Genomic DNA, 25,359 nt, shown 5'->3' with positions numbered 1-25,359 from the left:
CTCCGCTTGGTTTCCCCGATGTAGAGGAAGCCACACCGGGTACAGCGGATGCAGTATACCACATTGGCAGATGTGCAGGTGAACATCTGCTTGATGTGGAAAGTCTTCTTGGGGCCTGGGATGGGGGTGAGGGAGGAGGTATGGGGGCAGGTGTAGCACTTCCTGCGGTTGCAGGGAAAAGTGCCGGGTGTGGTGGAGCTGGAGGGGAGTGTGGAGCGGACAAGGGAGTCACGGAGAGAGTTGTCCCTCCGGAAAGCAGATAAAGGTGGGGAGGGAAAGATGTCTTTGGTGGTGGGGTCGGATTGCAGATGGCGGAAGTGTCGGAGGATGATGCGTTGGATCCGGAGGTTGGTGGGGTGGTACGTGAGGACGAGGGGGATTCTTTTTTGGTTGTTATTGCGGGGAGGGGTGTGAGGGATGAGTTGCGGGAAATGCGGGAGACACGATCAAGGGCGTTCTCGACTACTGAGGGGGGGATATTGTTGTCCTTGAAAAATGAGGACATCTGAGATGTACGGGAGTGGAATGCCTCATCCTGGGAGCAGATGCGGCGGAGGCGAAGGAATTGGGAATAGGGGATGGCATTTTTGCAGGAAGGTGGGTGGGAGGAGGTGTATTCTAGGTAGCTGTGGGAGTCGGTGGGCTTGAAATGAATATCGGTTTCTAGGTGGTTGCCAGAGATGGAGACAGAGAGGTCCAGGAAGGTGAGAGGGGTATTAGAGATGGTCCAGGTGAACTTAAGGTTGGGGTGGAAGGTGTTGGTGAAGTGGATGAACTGTTTGAGCTCCTCATGGGAGCACGAGGCGGCGCCAATACAGTCATCAATGTAACGGAGGAAGAGGTGGGGTTTAGGGCCAGTGAAGATACGGAAGAGGGATTGTTCCACGTAAACCTACAAAGAGGCAGGCATAGCTTGGGCCCATGTGGGTACCCATGGCCACCCCATTTGTCTGTAGGAAGTGGGAGGAATTGAAAGAGAAGTTGTTGAGGGTGAGGACGAGTTCGGCTAAGCGGATGAGGGTGTCAGTGGAGGGGAACTGGTCGGGCCTGCAGGACAGGAAGAAGCGGAGGACCTTTAGGCCATCTGCATGGGGAATGCAGGTGTATAGGGAGTGGATGTCCATGGTAAAGATGAGGTGTTGGGGACCGGGGAATTGGAAGTTCTGGAGGAGGTGGAGGGCGTGGGTGGTGTCACGGACGTAGGTAGGGAGTTCCTGGACCAAGGGGGAGAAAATGGAGTCCAGATAGTTGGAGATAAGTTCGGTGGGGCAGGAGCAGGTGGAGACAATGGATCGACCAGGGCAGTCAGGTTTGTGGATTTTGGGAAGGAGATAGAAGCGGGTGGTGCGGGGTTGGGGAACGATGAGGTTGGAGGCTGTGGGTGGGAGGTCACCTGAGGTGATGAGGTTGTGGATAGTTTGGGAGATGATGGTTTGGTGCCCGGGGTTGGGGTCATGATCAAGGGGGTGGTAGGAGGAGGTGTCAGGGAGTTGGCGCCAGGCCTCGGCAATGTAGAGGTCAATGCGCCATACTACAACTGCGCCTCCCTTGTCCGCGGGTTTTATGGTAAGGTTAGGATTGGAGCGGAGGGAGTGGAGGGCTGCACGTTCTGCAGGGGAGAGGTTGGAGTGGGTGAGAGGGGTGGAGAGGTTGAGGCGATTGATGTCTCTGCGGCAGTTGGAAATGAAGAGGTCGAGGGAGGGTAGGAGGCCTTGGGATGGTGTCCAGGAGGAGGGGGTGTGTTGGAGGTGGAAGAAGGGGTCAGTAGAGGGAGGGTTAGGCTCACAGTTGAAGAGGTAAGCAAGGAGGCGGAGGCGGCGGAAAAACTGCTCTATGTCCAAACGTCTCTTTGTCTAAACTGCTCTATGTCCACAAGCTTCAAAATCTCCCCTCCCCATACCGCATCCCAAAACCAGCCCAGCTCGTCCCCGCCTCCCTAACCTGTCCTTCCTCCCACCTATCCCCTCCTCCCACCTCAAGCCCCATTCCCATCTCCTACCTACTAACCTCATCCCGCCCCCTTGACCTGTCCATCCTCCCCGAACTGACCTATCTCCTCCCTAACTCCCCACCTACACTCACCTTTACTGGCTCCATCCCCGCCTCTTTGACCTGTCTGTCTCCTCTCCACCTATCTTCTCCTCTATCCATCTTCTATCCGCCTCCCCCTCTCTCCCTATTTATTTCAGAACCCCCTTCCCCTCCCCCATTTCTGAAGAAGGATCTAGGTCCGAAACATCAACAAATCCTGTCACTCAGTTTCCTCATTAGTCTCGTTAAAGCAGTGGGGTTTGTCAATGCTTCTGCAAAGTTTTCAACGTTAGAAGTGCTTTGTAAATATTTAAAGCCTCCGTACCCGAGGATCTCTCAGCTTAATTGTAACTCACTGCTGATGAGATCAGCTAATTCAGGACTGCATTAAATCCTGGGCCTGCACGTTCCAGTTTTTATCGGATTCAGCTGCTTACCTCCAAGCTTACCTTCAAGGTCGCGAGAGGCCCATCAGAGTTTCACTCACTGTCATCAGGGGTTCATCACCCTCACAATGTGAAAAAGACACCCATGCATTCAAATCAGCAAGAGAGAAGAGACAAGGTAGGAGCAGCAAGGCAAAGAAATTCCACAACATTTTAAAAATGGTGCTCAATTCGGATGAACCTACAGCAAATGAACTGCAGCAGTTCGAGGATGCAGCTCACCAGCACCTTCTCAAGGGCAACTAGGGACGGGCAGTAAATTCTGCCTCCATCTTACAAGTGAATTTTTAAAAATGTACAAAAGAATAAAAATCTTGCATTTACATAGCATCTTTCGACATCTTAATTGGTCATAAAGTGCTTCACAGGCTCAGAATATACTTTTGAAGTACAGTCATTAGCAGCTACTTTGTAGGCAGCAAACTCCACCATACAGCAATTTTGTATTTTTCGTGATATTGGGGAAAAATTCACCTGTTCTTCTTCAAAAAAGGGCCACAGTGCCTTTAAATTCCACCTAGGGGTCGAGTCTTGGTTGACAGGCAGCATGTCTGCCTATCAGTTTCAACACTGAGCTCAAATCTCTCCATCAGATTGTGAAGTCATGACCTCCAGACATTAAGATATGGTTGGGGTGTCACTGAACCACAGTGGGTGCTCAGAGGTAAATGATCAAGAATGCCATGCAATGACTCTTGCTGACGACACTGGGTAGACCTTAACTCTGGTTTCTCTCACAAGTAGATATCACAATGACTAGGTGGAAATACCGAGGCTCAAACATTGCAATACTCTCCCTGTAAGCATCCTAATCTTCCAACTTCCATCGACCTGAACTCATCCAAAACTTGCATCCTGAGTCACACCCAGTCCTATTCACCCATTGCTCTGCGATCTCTGGCCTATGTTGGACCCCAGTCCAGCAGCACCCAAATATACAATTCACATCCTTGTTTTCAAATCCTCCTATGGCTTTGCCCCTCTCTGTCTCTGTAATCCTCATCGACCCTACAATTCTGCAGGATCTCTCGTTTTGATCTCTTGAACCTCCTTTAATCATTCCATTCGAAACCCCTCTTCCACCTCTCTGTCTGTTTCCTCCTTCAAGACATTTTTTTTAAAACTGCCTCTTTGATCAAGCTTTTCACCACCTATCCCATAAATGGGTGTCAAGTTCAATTTGTTAATGCTTCTGCAAAGTTGGAAGAGCTATTTAAATACAAACTGTTGTTGTTGCAAAGTAGAAACAGGCTTTGGACGTTAAGGGAACCATATGAGTGTGAATCAGCACCTCTGGGAGAGGAGAGAGGAAGAAATTTGGGACGGGGAGAGTGGGGTCATGGAGCCGAGCAAGGGATTTGGGAACAGTAAGGCCTGAACGACTGAAAATTGTTGTGAGCTCACCAAAGCTGAGGAGATAAAAGCCAGCAGGCCCACACTGATAATGTTCCAGTTATCTCATAATGATTTCACCAATTGGAGATTACATTATGTTTCCAATAAAAACACAAAGAGTCATAGCTGTCAGGAAATGGGTGACCAGATTACTGGACCTAAAGCTGGATTGAGTAATTCATTAATTTATCCATCTTGCTAAAAATCATTTGCCGATTAATTGTCATGGAAAATGTCCAAAGGTGCAATGGTCTCTCTTTTATCGAAGGAGGTCACTTTGACAGGAGCACTGAGAAGTGAGAAGGAGAGTCATTATCTGTTACCTTGAAATGCATCATAAACCTTAACGTCTGCAAAATGGGGCTGTTTGGTCTCCGTTTTTGACCCATTCATTGCTCTGAGAGTAAGGCAGCTCTTTCACCTCATACATCAATTGCCTGGAGCATTAACACCAGTCACAGATCCCACTTCATCAATCTAATCACTGTTATGTATATGCCAGTTCTGGAGCAGTGCTGTAGGGGAAATGAGGTGCTATTGCTGCCTCAGAGTAAATAGCTGTTTCTCATAGACACAGCCCATCACTTGGCTCAGAGTTTGATCTGAATGTGTGTTAGCAGACTATTACTGCATGGGGAATGTTCTGAGGAAGGGTCACCGGACCCGAAACGTTAACTCTGTTTTCTCCTCCACAGACCTGCTGAGCTTTTCCAGCAACTTTGTTTTTATTACTGCATGGGGCTATCCCAGCCCAGCCTGATCCAAAACGCACACAGGAGGTCACCTTTCAATGATCACTTTTCAGTGATCTGTGCTCATGATCTCTCCCCTCCACAATCCAGGGCCATCAAGGTCACTTGACTCTCTCGTTGTCATTTGGTTGAGAGCTGCTCACTCAGCACAGGTCTATATGGCTTAGGCACAGACCACCTTTGGAGGTCACGGGGGGAGTTGGGAGTTGGTGTGAGGCAGCACAGTTTCTAATGGCTAAGAGACAGAGAGTTTTGCTGAGCTGTAGGCCCTGCAATATGTTTTTGGAACTAAAGCACATATACACCTGAAACAATAAACATATGCATTGGTGTTTGTAATGACTATGAGTGAAACCACAGCTGTATAGTACGTGGAATATCATGGTAGGCAGAAGAGTTGGACAATATCCAGTGTCTGCAGGCTGTGTACTGCTGACACCCAATACCAACTACTGGTGTGAGCTAGCTCTCTGCTCTCTGTCTTATATCTTACTGCCCGGCACTGTATCCAGTTCCTCTAATTAAATCTCACCTACGTCTATGACTATGAATGGATTCTGTCATTCAATCCCCTGGCCCTAGGCCCACAGAGACAATAAGCTATAAGTTTTACTTTCTATCTTTCAGTTCTCTTGTACTCTAGCTATGTTTATAAAACTTCAGTTTATATTCTCTTTTTTAATGGCTTTGTCAACTTTCAGGGAATTGGGTACTTTGTTCTGTAGACTTTTCTGTTCATTCAACACCATTCACCATCCTTCCATTTACTGCATTGCTCCATTGCTAGTTTTGTTTCCCTTTAGCCAATGCATTCAATCTTTTTAAAGTGTAATGCACAGCAGAAGATGTCGGGTTTGAGAGAGGTATATAGAACACCTTTCCACTTGTGATAAAAGACAAGAGCACCCATAAGAAATGATCAGTCTCCCTCGGGCACCTCACCAAAATGGACATCTATCCAGATAGTGATGGCAACAGACTTTGACCCCCAATTGTATTCCAGCGAAGCGATGTTTTACTCACTTAGCAGACACACACACACACAGATATACATACACTGTCGCACACTGACACACACACTAATAAACACTGGTATATAACTGATATACAGACATAAAAACACACAGACACACGCACATACACACACACACACACACACACACACAGAGACACACACACACATGCACAGACACAAGTACACATAGACACACACATACATAGCCACACATACACATACTGCCACATGCTGACAAGGAAGTTGGTTAGCTCAGTTGATTAGGTCAATTGGTTTTCAATGCAGAGTGATGCCAACAGTGTGGGTTCAATCCCCACACCAGCTGAGGTTACCATGAAGGACTTTCCTTCTCAACCTCTCTCCCCTTGCCTGAGGTAATGGTGACCCCCAGGTTTAACCACCATCAGCTATGTCTCTTTACTGAGACAGCAGTCCTGTTGTCTAGTAAGACTATGGTACCTTCATGTACTGATGCACACACACTGTTACATACTGACACACATACTTTGATACTGACTGATGCGTACATTCTGAGACACTGACATACACTGACACATAACAAATCCCTAGGACCAGATGGTCTGTATGCTAGGGCTTTAAAAGGGTGACAGCAGACACAATAGAGACACTGGTTCTAATCTGGTTAAATGGGTTGGAAAATATCTAATGTAACAGAATAATTCAAGAAAGAAGGGAGACAGAAAACAGCAAAGTAAAGGACAGTTGCCTAACATCTGTCAAAGAATCCATTATTAAGGAGTTTATAGCAGGATACTTGGAAAATTATCATGGTTTCGTTACAACTAGTCCCTAGGCAATTCCCCAATTTGTTGGAGTTCCAGATGAAGTCTCCACGGAGGAGGAATGAATTGGTTCCTTTAGTTGTTTACCCGCTCCCTCAGACAATCACAACAAAGTTACCTTTACAAAGATCCATTCCTTCTGATTATTTCTCTAATTAATTTTAGAGTCATAGAGTCATGCAGCATGGAAACAGACCCTTCTGTCCAACCAGTCCATGCTGAACATAATCCCAAACTAAACTAATCCCACCTGCCTGCTCCTGGCCCGTATCCCTCCAAACTTTTCCTATTCATGTACTTATCCAAATGTCTTTTAAACGTTGTAATTGTACCCACATCCACCACTTCCTCAGAAAGTTTATTCTACATGCGAACCACCCTCTGTGTAAAAAATTTGCCCCTCGTGTCTTTTTAAAATCTCCTCTCATGCTAAAAATGTGCCGCATTGTGTTGAAATTCCCCACCCGAGGGAAAAAAATGGGCCAATTAACCAGGCCTCCTTGAATTAACGCAACAAGTTATGAATTTAGTTATTTATTAATTATTATTGTTAATTTAGTTAATAATTCATGAATTACCAAATGTGAAAAGAAATGGTTAGGTAACACATATGCACATGGATTTGAAGGAAAGATCAGCCTCTAAATTATTTGTGAACAGCAGATAATTGACTGTTGTTATCGTAGCAGTGGATGCTGCTGGCAGTGTTAATATTGGTATTTGAACAGAGAATTTTGAGATTCTTGGCTTTGTGGGTTGATTAACCTACATTTGTAATGAATCCTTTCAGCAGTGACTGACCAGCAGTCCTCAGAGTGACAGTCTTTCTGTTTTTTACCTGTGGTGCAGGGGTTCTTAAATGGCTATTCTCTGTGCTGTGACCATCATGGCACACTAATCCACACACAGGGACATCAGGCCATTAACACACAGGGACCGGTATTGCAGTCAGTTTTTAACCTCCTTTTCCATAGAGTCCTGGGAAGCTAAACTATAAACAATCTCCAAGATGAGGTAGAGAGTATGCAAACAGATTAAAGCTTATAAAGATGAAGTTTGGTGAGTGAACAAATATTGGCAGAAGGGGTATAATGTTGGAAAATCTGAACCTGTCCATTTTGAGGAAAAATAGAAAAGAAAATACTGCCTATAAATGGAGAGAGATTGCAGAACTCAAAGGGATCTGGGTGGTCTTGTACATAAATCACAAAGTGTTAATTTGCAGGTGAAACAAGCAATTAGAAAGGCAACCGGAAAGTTGGAGTTTATCATAAGGGGAATGAAACATAAGAATAGGGAAGTTTTACTGCAACTGTGTCAGGCCTTGGTGAGACCACATCTGAAGTACTGTGTACAATTTTGCCCTCCCTAATGGAAAAGTCATATTATTTTATTATAAACAGTTCACCAATTGTTCACTTGGCTCATTCCCGAATTGTGTCATATTAATGGTAGTGATCTAATCAACAATTGCTTGTCAGGGTTTGATTAATGTTGTGGGTTGGTTCACGTAAACAGTAAAACACATTATAAGTTATAAAAGCAAAGAATACAGCAAACAACATATTTCTGTGTGTGCATCTTGCAAGTCCACTACAGACAAACTGGCAGGCAGAGTTGCAACAGTACATACAACATTTGAAATCCTCAGGCAAACTCTTTTAGAGCAAGGTATCTATATAAAACATCGTCCTCCATTTCCAAAGAAAAGTTGAATGATTTACAAGAACAAATTAACTTGGGAGTCTCTCAATGTATTGGTAATTTGAACATCACGATCTTATGAGGGTGACTTTGTCTGGACAAACCTTTAATCTCCACAGTCATCAGTGATATCGTCTGTCATTCTTGTTTGTGTTGTCAGGTTTTTTTTCATTCATGGACACCAATTATTGTACCAGAACCCTGGATTCTTCTGATTCTATCAGTGTTTTTAACCATCCGTTGGTCTAATATATTTTCTCCTTCAAAACCTGTTTAAATAATTAGCCAGCCCCTTCAACTCAATTGTTCCTTTTGTTTTCTTTGAACCTTGGTCCTCTTGCACTTGCTGGTTCTGTGGCTATTTGGTTTCCTGTATGTCCTGCTTGACTTATTTAATTAGAGCATCATTGCTGCCATTTATTTCTGCAAGGTCTGTCTCATGAGTGATTTAAAATCCATGTTGCATGTGCTGCTTTTACAGCTACATCATTTTCTCCAGCATTGCTGTGAACTCGAGCCAATGTTTGTGCAACTGCTCCTGCTGAGCCTGATTCTTGTAAAAGCACAATTTGTGCTAGTACTTCATGCACACCAGCAATCATTTCATGGGATTGATAATCCAGAGTTTGTAGTTTATTCTGCTTCTTTTCTTTTAAACATAAAGGGCAAGTAAGAGCCTTTTCTTTTCCTTTGTTCTTTCGTGGCAAGGACACCACTTGCTGCCCGTTCATAAATGGCCTTGAACTAAGTAGCTTGCTGAGCTACTTCAGAGGGCAGTTAAGAGTCAATAACACTACTGGAGACCTGGACTTACATGTAGCCAGAGAAAATAATGATGGCAAATTTATCTCATAACAGACATTAATGAACCAAACAGTTATGACAGTAAACAATCAGCAAATGATGGTTACTAATGGTAGTATAAGCTTTATATTTGAGGAATACTGTTATGATCCCAGTTGATGTTTTTACTGGACAAGTCAGATGCCAGACTGGCACCTGGCTTGATCATATTTTGATTTGTTTTTGTCTTAATGAAGTAGTCTTTCATTGAAACATAAGCATACAATGCCACATATTTTGCTTTAACAATAAAACAGACGCGCAATGTTAAACTGAAACCAAAAGTCTCCCTTTCTAAGCTATGGGTGTTTTACTTAAGCTTAAAGAAAAACAAGTTCCAGAAGTTTCTAACTGAACTCATTGGCTTGCAATGCAATTTCAGATAAACAAAACTTCATTAGCAGTTCATCAAAATCCATTCATTTTGGATAAGTCCATGAATAGGAAAGATTTGGAGGGATAATGAATAGTTGATAGGAGTAGTCCAGTTTGGGACTATGTTCGGCATGGACTGGTTGGACCGAAGGGTTTCTTTCTGTGCTGTATGACTCTATAACTCTATGATTCCAAGCCTCAAAGACTGCTTTGAAAGAAATCACCATAGCTACAGAAAGATTTACAAAATAATCCCTAACGACAGACACACTGAAAGCCCACATGTTGTTAAATCAAAAACCAAAGCTCAAACTTGCGATAATTGATATTGACAGTGTATAGTAAATCACACAATTTACATTGCTATATTAATTGGGCTCAAATTCCACTAGCTATGGGACCTATGTCCCTATTATCCTGAGCCCTGGATTACTGGTTCAGCGATATTACTACGCACCATCTTAATTTCTTTATTTTCAAATTCACAAACAGCTTGTTGCCGGGGATATTTAATTGGAACAATCATTCTGAGGATTGAAAAATACATACTCTTTGATACAAAAATATTGATCACAGAAGAGGGAAGGAGTTCATAAACTCTGTCTGATCCAATACATTTCCCCACCGTTTGGACTGTGAAATGGACATGGGGAAAATGCTGATAACTGCTAATTTTCTGTTCTGGTTAATCTGTTCGCAGCTGGATATAAAAGGAACTCTGATCTTCATCAAAGAAAGCCTGTAAAAAAGTTTACCTTTGTCCCAGTGACAACAAGTTGCAGGCATTTAAGTCAGCAGCACAGCTGGGATAAATCTCCCCATTTCTCTGCAGCCTCCTGGTCAGTCAGTCTTACATCTGCATTCCTTGTGATAACTGATTCGGGTCGAGCACTGGTTCCAATCTAGCTGCTCCGAGAAAACAGATGGAAAAACATTGTTTCGGCCATCACAGAGCCAGATGGCGTTTTGATGTGATTTCTGGGAGAGTAAAGGGTGCAGAGATTATTTGATTAAATGGCAAAAGTAAGAAGTTCACAAAGCATTCATTCTAATGACCTGATCAGATTAGAATGTACACTTGGGCTGATGTTTCAGACGGCTGCAACATCAGAGGCTTGAAAGCTCTGGGTTCCAATTCCAGGGCTTTTGCCAACTCTAATCTCCATCCTTTGGGAAAGAAAAGAGAACAACTGAGACCAGCATCCAAAATCTTAGCCTGGTTGGCTATGAACTGCACCAGTTCTCATCAGGAGAGTTTCACTTGTTCTCAGTCAGGTCAGTAGGTGAGTCATTGCTGGAATCCATGTCTGGGTTGAGGGAGATTAGAAATCTGGATAAATCCTTTCTGGCAGAGGCACGGACTATATGAGGAAAGCAGGGAGTGTCTCGTTGATGGGACGGGGATTGCGATTTGGCGGAGACAGTGGGGAGGTAGGGACGGATCATAGCAGAAACCAGGCCAAGAAAAATAGTAAAGGAGGAAAGAAATAGAACAGACGTATTCACCCAAATATGGTCAAGGAAAAGGTTTTGCAATCAGGAAACAGATGGAGTTGACCTTTGACACTCTCCATCCTGCCAAGTCTGATAATGATAGCATTAACCTACCCTGTTTAGGAGGATATTAAGCCGAAGGCTTAAGTGTAAATTTCCAACCTCTGAACAGGTTCTACACAAAGAAGCATCTCCTGTTTACAAGAATGATCCAGGGAGTGAGAAACCTCATGTATGGAGATAGACTGGGGAAGATGGGACTGTTTACTTTGGGGAAGAGAAGGCTGAGAGAAGATGTGAAGATCAGTCTGGACAAAGGAGAGAAGGATTCCCGTTTGTGAAGGGATCATGAGCCAGAAGATGCTGATTTAAAGTAAAGTTGGCAAAAGAAGCAATGAAAACTTGAGGAAAACCTTTTCATTTTTGCAGCAATCTAGGACCTGGATTGCACTGATGGAGGTAGGTTCAATCAAGAATTGGCTCCAGAGAAAAGGGAGCAGTGACATTACAATGAGCCAGACCAGAACAACAGGCTGAATGGGCACCTTCTGTGCTGTTACATTACAGGAGAAATCCTCATGGCAGACCAACTTGTTGTATGAGACAATGAGAAGGACCTGGATGGTAGGTCTTACTCCTTCAAGATCTGAAATAGTTCTCCCAACTAGTCCATATAACACCACCATAATTGATGGCATCATGTCTCACTGGAAATCAAGTTCCACTCTTTCCAGGGTCGTCCCAAAAGTTAAAGACTTTACCAAAGTTTTCAAAATTCACCACTTTGTATGGCTTTCAAATGCAGCATGATAGAAAGCACAAAACAAGGTTCTGTACTTAACAAGAATCATTATTTATTATAAATATATAGATACTAGCTGTAAGTTAATAACTATGAACTGTTGACATGCAATTCTGGAACAAAAACAAAGTTGCTGGAAAAGCTCAGCAGGTCTGGCAGCATCTGTGAAGGAGAAAACAGAGTTAACATTTCGGGTCTGGTGACCCTTCCTCAGAACTGATGGTGGCTGGGAAAACGTCAGTTTATATGCAGAAAATAGGGAGGTGAGTGGGGTAGGGAGTAAACGATAGGATACAGCCCAAAGAGAGAGAAAGACAGTTGGACAGACAAAGGAGGTGCTAACGATCAGGCTGGGAGGGTGAATAGTTGTTAATGGGGACTGTTATTGACTAATAACAGGGGGTGTGTAAAGGCAGGCTATGTGGTAACAAGGCCTGGTGTGTGGGGTGGGGGGCTGGGACATGGGAGAGTTTAGGCCCTAAAATTATTGAACTCAATATTGAGTCCGGAGGGCTGTGGGGTCCACAAGCGGAAAATGAGGTGTTGTTCCTCCAGCTTGCGTTGGGCTTCACTGGAACACTGTAGCAAGCCAGAGACAGAGATGTTGGTCAGGGAACAGGGTGGTGCATTGAAGTGGCAGGCAACAGGTAGTTCAGGGTCTTTTTTGTGAGCAGAACGTAGATGTTCTGCAAAGCGGTCGCCAAGCCTACGCTTCGTTTCCCCAATGTAGAGAAGACTACATTGTGAGCAGCGAATGCAGTAGACTAGATCCTTGGAAGTGCAGGTGAAGTGTTGCTTCACCTGGAAGGTATGTTTGGGCCCTTGGATACTGGGGAGGGAGGAGGTAAATGCGCAGGTGTTGCACCTTCGCCGGTTACAGGGGAAGGTGCCGTAGGGATGTGGGGAGATGTTGGGGGTGAAGGAAGTGTGGACCAGGGTGTCCCAGGGGGAACGGTCCCTGCGGAAGGCGGACAAGGGAGGGTAGGGGAATATGTGTCTGGTGGTGGCATCTTGCTGGAAGTGGTGGAAATGGCATCTGATGATCTTCTGGATGTGGATGCTGGTGGGATGGTAGGTGAGGATAAGGGGAACCCTATTGCTGTTACGGGAGGGAAGAGAAGGGGTGAGGGCAGAAGTCCGGGAGATGGGTCGGACCCGATTGAGGGCCCTGTCAACAACGGAGCTGGGGAATCCTCGGTTGAGGAAGAATGTGGACATTTTGGAGGCTCCCTTGTCGAAGTTGGCCTCATCTGAACATATGCGATGGAGATGGAGGAACTGAGAGAATGGGATGGAATCTTTACAGGAAGTGGGGTGTGGGGATGTATAGTCCAGGTAGCTGTGGGAGTCGGTGGGTTTGTAATGGATATTAGTGGCCAGTCTATCCCCAGAAATGGAAACAGAAATGTCGAGGAAGGGAAGGGAGGAGTCAGAGATAGACCAGGTGAAAGTGAAGGCAGGGTGGAATTTGGAGGCGAAATTGATGAAGTTTTCCAATTCTAGACGAGAGAGGGAATCAGCACCGATGATATCATCGATGTATTGGAGAAAGAGTTGTGGATGGGGGCCAGAATAGGAATGGAACAAGGAATGTTCCACGTACCCCACGAAGAGACAGGCATAACTAGGGCCCATGCGGGTACCCATGGCAACCCCTCTTACCTGAAGAAAATGAGAGAAGTTGAAAGAGAAGTTGTTGAGGGTGAGGACAAGCTCGGCCAAGTGGAGGAGGGTGGTGGTGAGTGGAGATGGTTCAGGTCTTTGCTCCAGGAAGAAGCGGAGAGCCCTAAGACCCTCCTGGTGGGGAATGGATGTGTAAAGGGATTGCACATCCATGGTAAAGAGGAGGTGGCTGGAGCCGGTAAACTGGAAGCTTTGAAACCGGCGTAAGGCGTCAGATGAATCATGGATGTATGTGGGCAGGGATTGGACCAGCGGGGAGAAGACTGAGTCAAGGTAGGAAGAGATGAGTTCTGTGGGGCATGAGCAGGCTGAAACATTGGGTCTACCTGGACAGTCCTGTTTGTGGATTTTTGGCAGGAGGTAGAAACAAGCTGTAATGAGCTGACATGTAATTTTCCTAGATAAAGCTCTAAACCCCTTATAAAACATTCCCTCATACACATAGAGATACAGAAAGGCACATTGGTGGAGGAAAAAGCAGTTTAATGGTCCCTGTCTACAAGATTCACTGAGATGACTTGCATGCAATGGAGAAGAATTGTTTTAAAAGCAATTTGATTCTGGAAATCAAGTAAATTGGGGCGTACTGTGTACTTAGTTTAATATCTTCACCTTTCGTGACGTCTCAAGGAATAGCAGGGCTTGATTTCCCAAATGCTACCAAAGGACTGCTGCATGCTCTGATAAAGAAGTAACAATGCTGGCAAGCATTGTTTAAACAGCTGTTTGAAGAGGCAGTAATTGAAGTGGTTGCAGATAAACTGGAGCCAAGGCGTTCAGTATTCAGATGGAGCTCTTGTTGGCAGCAAGGGGTTAATTGGTGCATGGACTAGTGACCAGTTATCAATAATGAATGTCCTTTGCCTGCCAGAACCATGGGATTGGTTCGGAGGTAACTGAACAGCTTGAGGCTGTGATCAAGATAAAGAAAAGTGTTTTGATTTCCAGCAGCACAGGAGTTGCACCTCTGTTCTCTAAAGTCAAAATCCACTTTAAACACAAAGAAAAACAGTTTATCCGTCCTTCAGCAGTTGTTGTAAGCAATGATTCTTAACTGGTGGGTGAGAGATCTCATTTAAGGGAACCAGTCATTTTGTGCCTCTTACAAATCAGTGCAAGCTTCCAGAAAGACGACGGAAAAGGAATATTATGACCAGATCCAGAACAATAAGGATCATGTCAGCAACCCATGAATAGGAGCCACTGAACCACTCAGAGCTTTGCTCTGCCCATAACCTATTTTCCCCTGACCTCTATGTGTGTGTCTATGTGTAAGGAGAGTTTATAAAGGGATTAGAGTTCTAATTTAGAGATAACACAGTGTGGAGCTAGAGGAACACAGCAGGCCAGGCAGCATCAGAGGAGCAGAAAAGTTGAAGCTTTGGGTGGGGACCCTTCTTCAGAAAATTGCTGTGTTATGTGCTAACGGTTTATACCTGTAGCTACTTTCTAATTACTTTGAATAAATAAAAACAAAATTAAAAATTCATAAACACGGTCTGTGATTTCTTTCAATTTGATTCTAGAAATCAGGTAAATTGGGGCTTATTGTGTACATATTTTAAAATCTTCCCCTTTTGTAACATCTCAAGGAATAGCAGGACTTGATTTCCCGAATTCTATCACAGTGAAGTGTGACATAAGTCCCTGACCTATTGGCTGAAAGCAACAGTTTACAGCAACTGATGAAAGAAGTAAGCTGGTTGTCTTCAGGATTCAAGTGCTTTCACTGCAGAGAGAAGGATAGCACTTTTGTTTTTAATGGTTTGTGACTTCTGGCCAAACATTGACACCCACAAGCTGTTCAGCAACCTGAGAGCCAATCACGTAGTTGCTGGTAGGCAGAAAACCTCTTGATAACTGGCCATTCCAAAGACCAATCAGCTACTTATTGTTGGCCAAATCTCCCTCTTTATACGCCCCTAACTTATCTTAGTAACCTCCCCGGCTGCTTGAACAAACAGCAGTGAAAGCAGCACTTACAATAAGGTAACTTGCTTTTGAAAAGTTCAACAGTCTTTCACAATCCTTGTTTCTCAAAATAGACCTTTTCCCATGTCAGTCGACAATCAAAAATACAGAAATATGAGAAAAAAACCGTCTTTACACTGCTCCTGGGATTACCCCATGGCAGTGGGAAGATGTCGGCATTCTCTTATGATGCCTTCCACCTCCCAGTCCATCTTCCGAGGGCTAGTGAGGCGCCAGATGTGTCGGCTTAGAATTCGGGGAGGAACGTTGACAAGTCTTTGGGGCAAAGGCAGCAGAGCGAGGCAAATTGGATAGCTCTTTCAAAGAGCCAGGGGTGGCATGATGGGCCAAATGGACTGGCCTATGTGATAACATTCTCTGTGGGTCACTCAGTGAGTCTGTGCTGAGTGAGCTGCCCCCTGGCCTATCTGACAAACCTTTGACAGCTGACACTCTTTAACATTATGAATGGCTTCAGTAGAGTCGATGCAGAAACATTTTTTTCATTGTGGAGGCAGTTCAAAACTGAGGCTAGAAATGTATAGTTGTCACCAATAAAACCCAGTAGGAATTCAGGAGGAACCATTTCACCCAGCGTGGTTAAAATGTGGTACTGGCTAGCACAGGGGAGGGCAAATTTGCCTCAAAGGGGAAGCCAGAGGAAGAAAGCAATTAATCAACGAGGTAAGTTCTCTTTTATTCACTCATATGGTCATCACTGGCTACCAGCATTTATTACCCGTCCCTGGTAGCAAATGCTACAACTGAGTGGCTTGCTAGGCCATTTCAAAGGGCAGCTGAGAGTCAACCACATTGCTGTGGGTCTGGAGTCACATGTAGACCAGACCAGACAAGGCTGGCAGGAGGACATTAGCGATCCAGATGGGGTTTTCCCCCAACATTTCACATTAGATTATTAATTCCAGAGATTTTTTAATTGAATTCAAATTCCACCATCTGCTGTAGCAGGATTCAAACCTGGGAGCCTCTCTGCTCCTATGATGCTGCTTGGCCTGCTGTGTTCATCCAGCCCTGCACCTTGTTTCCTCAGAATATCAGCTGACTTTCCTGGATTAATAGATTTGCGATTGTATCACTAGGGTGTCGTCACCCCTTAAAGCGAGAAGAGGCTTATATCTAACATAAGCATCAGCATAGAGCAGTTAAACTGAAAGGTTAGACCATTGCTTTATAGAATCATAACAGTGTGGAAGCAGGCCACTTGGCCCACTGCGTCCACACTGACCCTCCGAAGAGCATCCCACCCACCTTATCACCCTACGTTTCCCATAGCTAATACACCTAGCCTGCACATCTCTGGTCTGTGGGAGGAAACTGAAGCACCTGGAGGAAACTCACATAGACATGGGGAGAACGTGCAAACTCCACACAGACAGGGTGGAATCAAAACCAGGTCCCTGGTGCTGTGAGGCTGCAGCGATAACCACTGAGCCACCGTGCATATTAATGCCATTTTGGTTTTAAAAAAATGTAGTTAGCAGCGCAGAGCTGTCAATCAAATCATTAGATGCCTGGGTAAGGTTGACTGCCCAGTTGTCTGCTGAGGCCGAAATGTCCACTGTTACTTTGAACAGACCAGTTTCCTGTCACTAGTCTAGAGTCAGCCCCCTGAATATCATCAGTCTGCAATGTATAGCTGGTGCCAAGAACTGTTGATTGCCGGTGTCACATGCTTTAAAGCGTTCAAGCTACAGTTTGTAAAGGAAGCAATAAAACCTGTGTCAGGAATGACATAGTGGAAGTTAAATGTGAAGGATTGGCATCGTTCTAACAATAGAAAGGTCCCATTGGTTGAAGCTCCTGAGGTTGCTTTGGTCATTAACCCCAGGAATAAGGTTTTCTTTTCTTTCTCAAAAAAAAAATTAGGAAGCGGGTGAATTTCATTGCACGTGCTAAGTCATGTGTTAACAATAAAGCACAAAGGAAAATGAGCCCCCAGGACAGCAGGAAGAAAATTGGAAAATTGGAAATAGTCAGGGCAGGCAGTAAACAAGATGAAATGTGCTGGATGTCAACTAGGGAAGGCAATTGCTGACATGAAGCTCAGGTCACGCAGCGTCACATGATCCTTTTGTCGTTAACTGGAAGGAGACAGTATGGGGCAGCCAATCACACAGTTTTATTTCTTTATATAGGTCAAAGAGAAAAATGAGAAGAGTAGGTTGCCATGAACCTGACCAGAAATTGGCCTGGTTTGTTTTCCTATTTAAAAGATTTTGTGGAGTCAGTAATTGTGAAATCAGGCACGCACTCAATTTGGCATCTTTTGATTTTCCGGTTGTAAGTGAACGGGGAGGTCGGGAGGTATTGGATTGAACAGAACAAATGGATTGGCAACAAGCATTTCGAGAACGCAGAGCTCCAGGTCTGGGGAGCTAACCATTAAGCTGTAGGTCGTTTTCAAGTCTCGAGGGGCAAATTCACCAAGAGGTTTCAGGCCTCATTGTAGCAGTCAGGGGATTGCTGTCTGATGTACACTAGAAGCAGTGGACTCTTCTTGTGGGCTCCTTGAGTATTTTTTAGGCCATATATCTCAATGACAATGACCCACAGATTTAACGAGGGATATAATTGCAGGACATGAGAGAATTTTTTGCTGTTTCTCCAGGTCCACATTAAAATAAGGTGTAGCAACATGACCAGTGGGATGGAATTGTAAAAACTGGAAGGTTATGCTGCAGCTGTACAGGGTGCTGGTGAGGCCACACCAGGAGTACTGTGTACAGTTTTGGGCTCCTTACTTGAGAAAGGATGTACTGGCGCTGGAGGGGGTGCACAGGAAGTTCACCAGCTTAATTCCCAGAGTTGAGAGGGTTGGCTTATGAGGAGAGATTGAGCAGACTGGGAGTGTATTCATTGGAATTTAGAAGAATAAGGGGAGAATCTTATAGAAACATATAAAATTTTGAAGGGAATAGATAAGATAGAAGCAGGGAGGATGTTTCCACTGGCGGGTGAAACTAGAACGAGGGGACATAGCCTCAAAATAAGGGGGAGCAGATTTAGGACTGAGCTGAGGAGGAACTTCTTTACTCAAAGGATTGTGAATCTGTGGAATTCCCTGCCCAGTGAAGCAGTTGAGACTACCTCGTGGTATGTTTTTAAGGTAAAAATAGATAGATTTTTGAACAGGAAAGGAATTAAGAGTTGTGGTGAATGGGCAGGTAAGTGGAGTTGAGTCCACGCAAAGATCAGCTATGATCTTACTAAATGGTGGAGTAGACTTGAAGGGCCAGAAGGCCTATTCCTGCTGCTGTTTCTTATGTCCTTATGTTCTCTTAACAAGGAGAGAGAGAGGAAATTCCACTGAGAAATGACTCAATGTGAGTTGTAAAATAATGATAGACAGAATGCACTGAAGAATATGTCACAAATTAGCTCCATCTGAACTCTTAGGTCATTCAGTATAACTATGGGCTGGATTTTGTTTCAGGAAGTCAGACTTTCAGTTAGAAGTATAATCTGTCTCAATGAAGAGTATGCCAGGAGCAATGCTAGGCATTCCTAAAAATGAGGTGCCAACATGGTGAAGCTACTGAACAGAATTACTTGAGTTCCAAACAGAATCAGCAGCAAGTGATAAAACTAAGTGATTACACAATAACAGATCTTAGCTCTGCAGTCCTGCCACATCCAGTTGTGAATGATGATGGACAATTAAACAACTCACTGGAGGAGGACACTCCACAAATATCCCCATCCTCAATGATGGGGGAGACCAGCATATCAGTGCAAAAAATAAAGCTGAAATATTTGCAACAATCTTCAGCCAGAAGTGCCATTCGGATGATCCATCGCAACGTCCTGACAGGCACCAGTCAATTCAAAATTCTACGTGGTATTCTACAAGCAGCTGAAGGCATCGAATATTGCAAAGGCTGTGGGCCCTGGCACACACTGCAATAGTACTGAAAACATGGGCTCACTCCCATAGCCAAGATGTACCAGCACACTTACAACACTGATATCAACCCGACAATGTGGAAAATTGCCCAGGTATGTCCTGTACACAACAAATCCAACCCGCCCAATTACACCCCATCAGTCTACTCTCCTATCATCAGTAAAGTGATCGAAGGTGTCATCAACAGTGGCACTTCCCACTCAGCAATCTGCTCACTAGTATTCAGTTTGGGTTCTACCAGGGCCACTCAGCTCCTGACCTCATTGCAGCCTTGGTTCAAACATGGACAAAAGAGCTGAACTCAAGAAGCGTGGTGAGAATGACTGCCCTTGACACCAAGGAGCCCTGGCAAAGTCAATGGGCATCAGATGGAAAGCTCTCCGCTGGTTGGGGTCATACATGACACAAAGGAAGATGGTTGTGTTTGTTGGAGGTCAGATATCTCAGCTTTAGGACATAAGTGTAGGAGTTCATCAGGGTAGTATCCTGGGCCCAACTATCTTCAGCTGCTTCATCAATGATTTTCCCTCCATCATAAGGTCAGAAGTGGGGATGTTCGCAAATGATCGCACATGTTCAGCACAATTCATGATTCCTCAACTGTAGCGCTGGACTGCCCTGATGACCTCTCCTAGCACTTTGTAGTATTTTCTACCTTTATCTCTATGTGGTATGGGGTAAAGGTTATTTGAGACCATCCACAGTCACAACACCCATTTAACTTTCCTTTGGCTTGAGCCTATCTTGTGATTAGTGGTATAGAACACACGATAGTACAGTATCTACAGAAGGGGATGCTGTTCCTATTTAACAAGAATGTTTATTGCACAATAGCAATAAGTTACCCACATGTGGCCAGGCATACTGACTAGTACCTTAAGGAGCTGATATAAAGTACATATGTTCCCTCCAAAAGCTCGAGTAGAATTTTTCAGTCTAACTCTTACTTTTTGTTGCTAATTCTGAGTTATGTCCAAGCTTTTCGGAGGGGTTTTCAACATTACATCTAGCAGGTTTTCTCTCTGTATCTTACAAAACTCACCGCATTAATTAAGCAACTCCCACCCCGGCTCCCACCACCGCCTCCTCCATATGGAATGTCTCATGTCTGCTTTCCACCTCATCTGTCCACATGCCATTCCCAGAGCAACCTGCCACACATCAGATACGCAGAAGATATAGGAGCAGAAGTAGGTGATTCGGCCCATCAAGCCCATTCTGCTGCTCAATGAGATCATGGCTGATCTGATCATCTTCAACTGCACTTTCTTGCCTCTTCCCTATAGCCCTTGATCCCTTACAGATTCAAAATCTATCTATCTCAGCCTTGAATATACTTAACGATCCAGCCTCGATACCACTTTGTGGTAAAGAATTCCATAGATTCACTACCCTCAGAGAGAAGAAATTCCTCCTCATCTCTCTCTTAAATGTGTGGCACCTTACTCTGAGATGATGCCCTCCAGTCCTAGACTCCCCCACAAGGAGGGAAACAACCATTCCATATTGACCCTGTCAAGTCACCAAAGAATTTTACATATTTCAATAAAGTCACATCTCATTCTTCTAAACTCCAATGAGCCCAACCTACTCAGCCCCTCCTCATAAGAAAAGCCCTCCATCCCTGGGATCAACCAAGTGAACCTTCTCTGCACTGCCTCAATGCCAGTATATCTTTCCTTCGAAATAGGGGAGCAAAACTGTTCACAGTTTTGATGAACGATGGCATACCTTGCTCCTGACATCAAGACAGGCCTCACTGGACTTCTCATCGGATCCTGCTATACATCTCTCCTGAGTCCACATCGCCCAAACCACTTTAAGGTTCCCTTGTCTCTACCTACAGACGATGTGTGACATCAGTAGAATGGTTGAAGCCAATGTTATAATAACATTAATCCTTTCAGAAGCATTGATGAACCTGAAGCAGTCCATATACATCAGCACCAAGACTTGGACAGCATTCAGGCTTGGGTTGACAATTGCCAAGCGACATTCGCATCACATTGGTTCCAGGTGATGACCACCTTCACCAAGAGAGAATCTAACCATTTCCTATTGACATTTAATGGCGTTACCATCCCAGAACTCCCCTCTATCAACATTCTGGTGGTTACCATTAACCAGAAACGCGACTGGACCAGCTTTATAAGTACTGTGGCCACAAGAGCAAGTCAGAGGCTAGGAATCCCAAAGCCTGTGCACCATCTGTAAGGCGCATTTCAGAAATGGTGATGGAGCAGTCCCCACTGACTGAATGGATTCAGATCCAACACTCAAGGAGCTCAACATCCAGGTTTCTCTTTATTCACTCATGGGACACAGACATCGTTACCTGGGCCAGAATTTATTGCCCGTTCCTTGCTGCCCTTAAAAAGGTGGTGGTGAGCTGCCTTCTTGAACCACTGCAGACTATGTGCTGTAGGTAGAGCCACAATACCATTAGGGAGGGAATTCCAAAAACTTGATCCAGCAACACTGAAGGCACAGTGATATATTTTCAAGTCACAATGGTGGCTGGTTTGAAGGGGATCTTGCAGGTGGTGGTGTTCCCATGTATCTGCTGCTCTTGCCCTTCTAGATGGAATTGGTCATGAGTTTGGAAGATACTGTCTAAGGATCTTTGGTAAATTTCTGCATTCTATCTTGTGGATAGTACACACTGAGCGTTGGTGGTGGAGGGAGTGGATGCTTGTGGATGTGGTGTGAAATCAATTGGGCTGCTTTGTCCTGGATGGTATCAAACCTCTTGAGTATTGTTGGAGCTGCATTCATCCAGGCAAGTGGGGAGTATTCTGTCACTCTCCTGGCTTGTGCTTTGGAACAGGTCAAAGAAATGCGTCCTGGATTTTCAACACTTACTCCCTTCATAGCAGATGCACAGTGGTGGGAGTGTGTACCACCTGCAGGATGCACTACAAGGCTGTTTCAATAAAACGTCTCAAAGGTGTGTCTTCTATCATCTAGAAGGACAAGGGCAGCAATACAAGGAAACATCACCACCTGCAAGTTCCCCTCCAAGACACTCACCATCCTGACTTGGAATTATATTGTTGTTCTTTCACTGTCATTGGGTCAAAATCCTGCAGCCCCCTCACTAACAGCACTGTAGATGCACCTCCACCCCAAGAACTGCAGCATTTCAAGAAGGCAGCTCCCTACCACCTTCTCAAAGGCAGTTCAAAATGGACAATAACTGCTAGCCCAGCCAGAGATGCCCAATGTAAAAAAAAATTCCAGCCCTCCACTTGGAATTGCCAGGTGAGGAGGGAATTAGTCTTGAGAGAGAATAGTTTGAATTTCTTCCGAAAATGCAGTCAGAAACAAAGACTCATACATGTTCCATCTTGTTCGGAGGTTTGTTCAAGAATTTTTGGAAGGGGAAAAGCCTTTTGTTTGAGTTACAGCAACCGATAAGACCATGGTCAAGGAGTTGTCAGCAAGATCAGATCTCCCTGTGCAATCACAAATCTAGTAGATCAGGCCAAATGACTGAAAGAATTATCAACAACATTTAACCAGTGGAAGTCAGCACTTGGTACAGAAAATCCAGTAAAATGACATTTTCACTCTTCCAGCAATGACTGCTCTTGGTGAGAATATTAAGACCCACTTTACAGTCTTTTTTCCTCTCTTTCTGCAAAGAGAATAGTCAGGCAGTGGTTTTTGACCAGTCCAGACCTGATGGGCTGAAGAGCCTTTTTCGGTGCTGATGCCCTCTACGATGCCCCTCGCCCACCGTCAACACTCACTCTCCTCATTCGTCATTTCCTCTCCTCATCATTAACGGAGCGTCACATCTGTTCCCAAATCACCATTCCTTTTGTGTGGCTCCAGACACTAAGGGTAAAGTGGATTTTCAAATTCACCTTTCGCATTTAAATCTCTCAGCGCCCCCTCCCCTCCCTATATTGGCCACGCCTGCAATGTTCTGAGTTCAAGCTCCAGACATCCTAAGCTTGAGAATCCCCTCCCTAACCTGTTCCTCCTCTCTCTCCTCTGCAAGACCGTCACTGTTTGATCAAGTGTTTGGTCACTCGTCTAACACCATGTGGCTCAGCGTCAAATTTCAATTGGCAATGCTTTCACGCGGGGGATTGGGGCATAGTTTAATTTAACGGGCAGTATACAAATTCAAGTTGTTGTTGCATTCCCTGATTGGCATGGTAGCCTCACCGATTCCTGTTCTAAACTGACATAGAATTCCCTTCCAACCCTCTCTGCCCTGACTGACAGAACACCTTAAACCTGAAGCACGTAAGATACCCACATTGACAAGAATTTGCATTTATTTGGCATTGTAACTATATTCTCACCGAGGTTTTGTGCGATATGGATTGACACTGAGGCTAGTAACATCCGAGGCACCAGTGACTACTTATCGCTTGGCTGTTTTTGTGGAATTTTCCTGTATGTAAACCAGTCGCTGAGCATGTCATATCACCACAGTCATTGAACTGATAGAAGTTGTTCTGAAGTGCCTGTAATTTGAACGTGGAAATATTCAACAGGCCAGGCAACACCCTCAGCATTTTAATGTGGCGCCTGTGCTGTCAGAAATTGTTGAGTTAGGAATCTTGAAAAGGTCCCAATGGGTTATGGTCACTTTCTTCGATTTTGTCTGAGCAGCCTCTAGCCACTAAGGGCTGAATTTTTACTGCAGGGTTTAGGGACACTAATCCTGAGCCTACTTTCCAGTGTAGTCTCAGCCACCATACCCCAGGCAGCCATCTTACCACAGGCGGCCATCTTACCGCAGGCAGCCATCTTACCACAGGCGGCCATCCTACCATGGGCAGCCTTGGCTGTTTTCTGGTCTTGCTTGGCTCCAATGGGCTGCCTGTGCTGCCAGCGTACAGCTGGGGTCAACACCAAAGGGCGGGGTGTGGTTCCCATCATCAGGCAAAATGTTACCCTCCACCTCTTGCTTAATGACCCGTGTAGGGGCCTTCATTCTGCAAATCCCCCTCCCAGCCAGAGAAACTACTTCAGGGAGTCGTCTTCAGGTGGCTCCCAGCCACTTTTTTCTGGGCACCCACCCCCTTCCAATTCAGGGTTTAGTCTACTTGGTGAATAAGCTATTCAGCTAGGTGAGGCAGTCCCACATCTGAGCCCAACGTAGTCCTTACCTGACCTCTGCCAGGCGGCATTTCCCCATTCAGAACCCAGTCTGAACCTAGCCACTGTCCTTACCTCAGCATCGTCAGAACTGGCAGACAGAGTGTCCCTCAATCTGTACAGCCTTGGGTGTGGGTGATAATATTCTACCAAGGGGATAAATTGGATTTCTACCTGATACTCCCTGCAACCTTCTTTGAACACCAAGGAATGACACCCAGGTGCTGTTTGTGGTTATAAACAGAAATATAAGGGGTGGCACGGTGGCTCAGTGGTTAGCACTGCCGCCTCACAGTGCCAGGGATCTGGGTTCATTTCCAGCCTCAGGCGACTGTCTGTGTGAAGTTTGCACATTCTCCCCGTGTCTACATGGGTTTCCTCCGGGTGCTCCGGTTTCCTCCCACAGCCCAAAGATGTGCAAGCTAGGTGGATTGGCCAAACGAAATTGTCCATAGCATTCAGGCTAGGTGGATTAGCCGAGGGAAATGCAGGAATAGGGTAAGGGGATGGCTCTGGATGGGATGCTCTTTGGAGGGTCTGTGTGGACTTGATGGGCTGAATGGCCTGCTTCCATACTGGAGGGATTCTGTGATACTAACAAACTTCAGAATTGTCAGGTGCTGATTGCAGGCTGAATCTTGCAGCTTACAAAAGTGGGCTCCAATTCAAACCGGTTAGAATAATGTAAAAACCCACATTACGAAAGGCTACGTGGGAAACAACACATATTTTCATTTGCCCAGTGACTGGGAGCTCACACAGTCTCCGTTTACATCCCTCCACTTGGTTGCACCCTTCCCATGAGAGCACAGCGTATACAATGTCCATCATTGTGGGGTCCTTGGCAACGTGCTCAGTATCAAGCACTTGCCGAGAAGGTGGAACTCAAGAGAAACATTCATGAGATGACCTCATGCATTTTCATTTCTCAGTCAAAGTTCCTGTTGTGTGTTCGATGGTTACTGCATTGTCAACAATAAATTCAACGTTTCGCCCGTTCAA

General features: G+C 45.0%; 1 protein-coding gene across 1 annotated transcript in view; it reads right to left on the bottom strand.

Moving 5' to 3' along the window:
* The window catches only part of LOC125485689, a 169,561-nt gene extending 145,426 nt beyond the window's left edge, over positions 1-24,135 (bottom strand). Inside the window, exon 1 of the mRNA XM_048609748.1 lies at positions 23,976-24,135. Coding sequence (XP_048465705.1) covers positions 23,976-24,135 — 160 coding nt within the window. The remainder of the gene's footprint in view (positions 1-23,975) is intronic.
* Between the last annotated feature and the right edge of the window lie 1,224 nt (positions 24,136-25,359).

Source organism: Rhincodon typus, chromosome 21, assembly GCF_021869965.1.
Source record: "Rhincodon typus isolate 14 chromosome 21, sRhiTyp1.1, whole genome shotgun sequence".
Taxonomy (NCBI): Eukaryota; Metazoa; Chordata; class Chondrichthyes; order Orectolobiformes; family Rhincodontidae; genus Rhincodon; species Rhincodon typus.
Note: the sequence above shows the minus strand (reverse complement) of the source record. Positions and strands in the feature narration are given on the sequence as shown.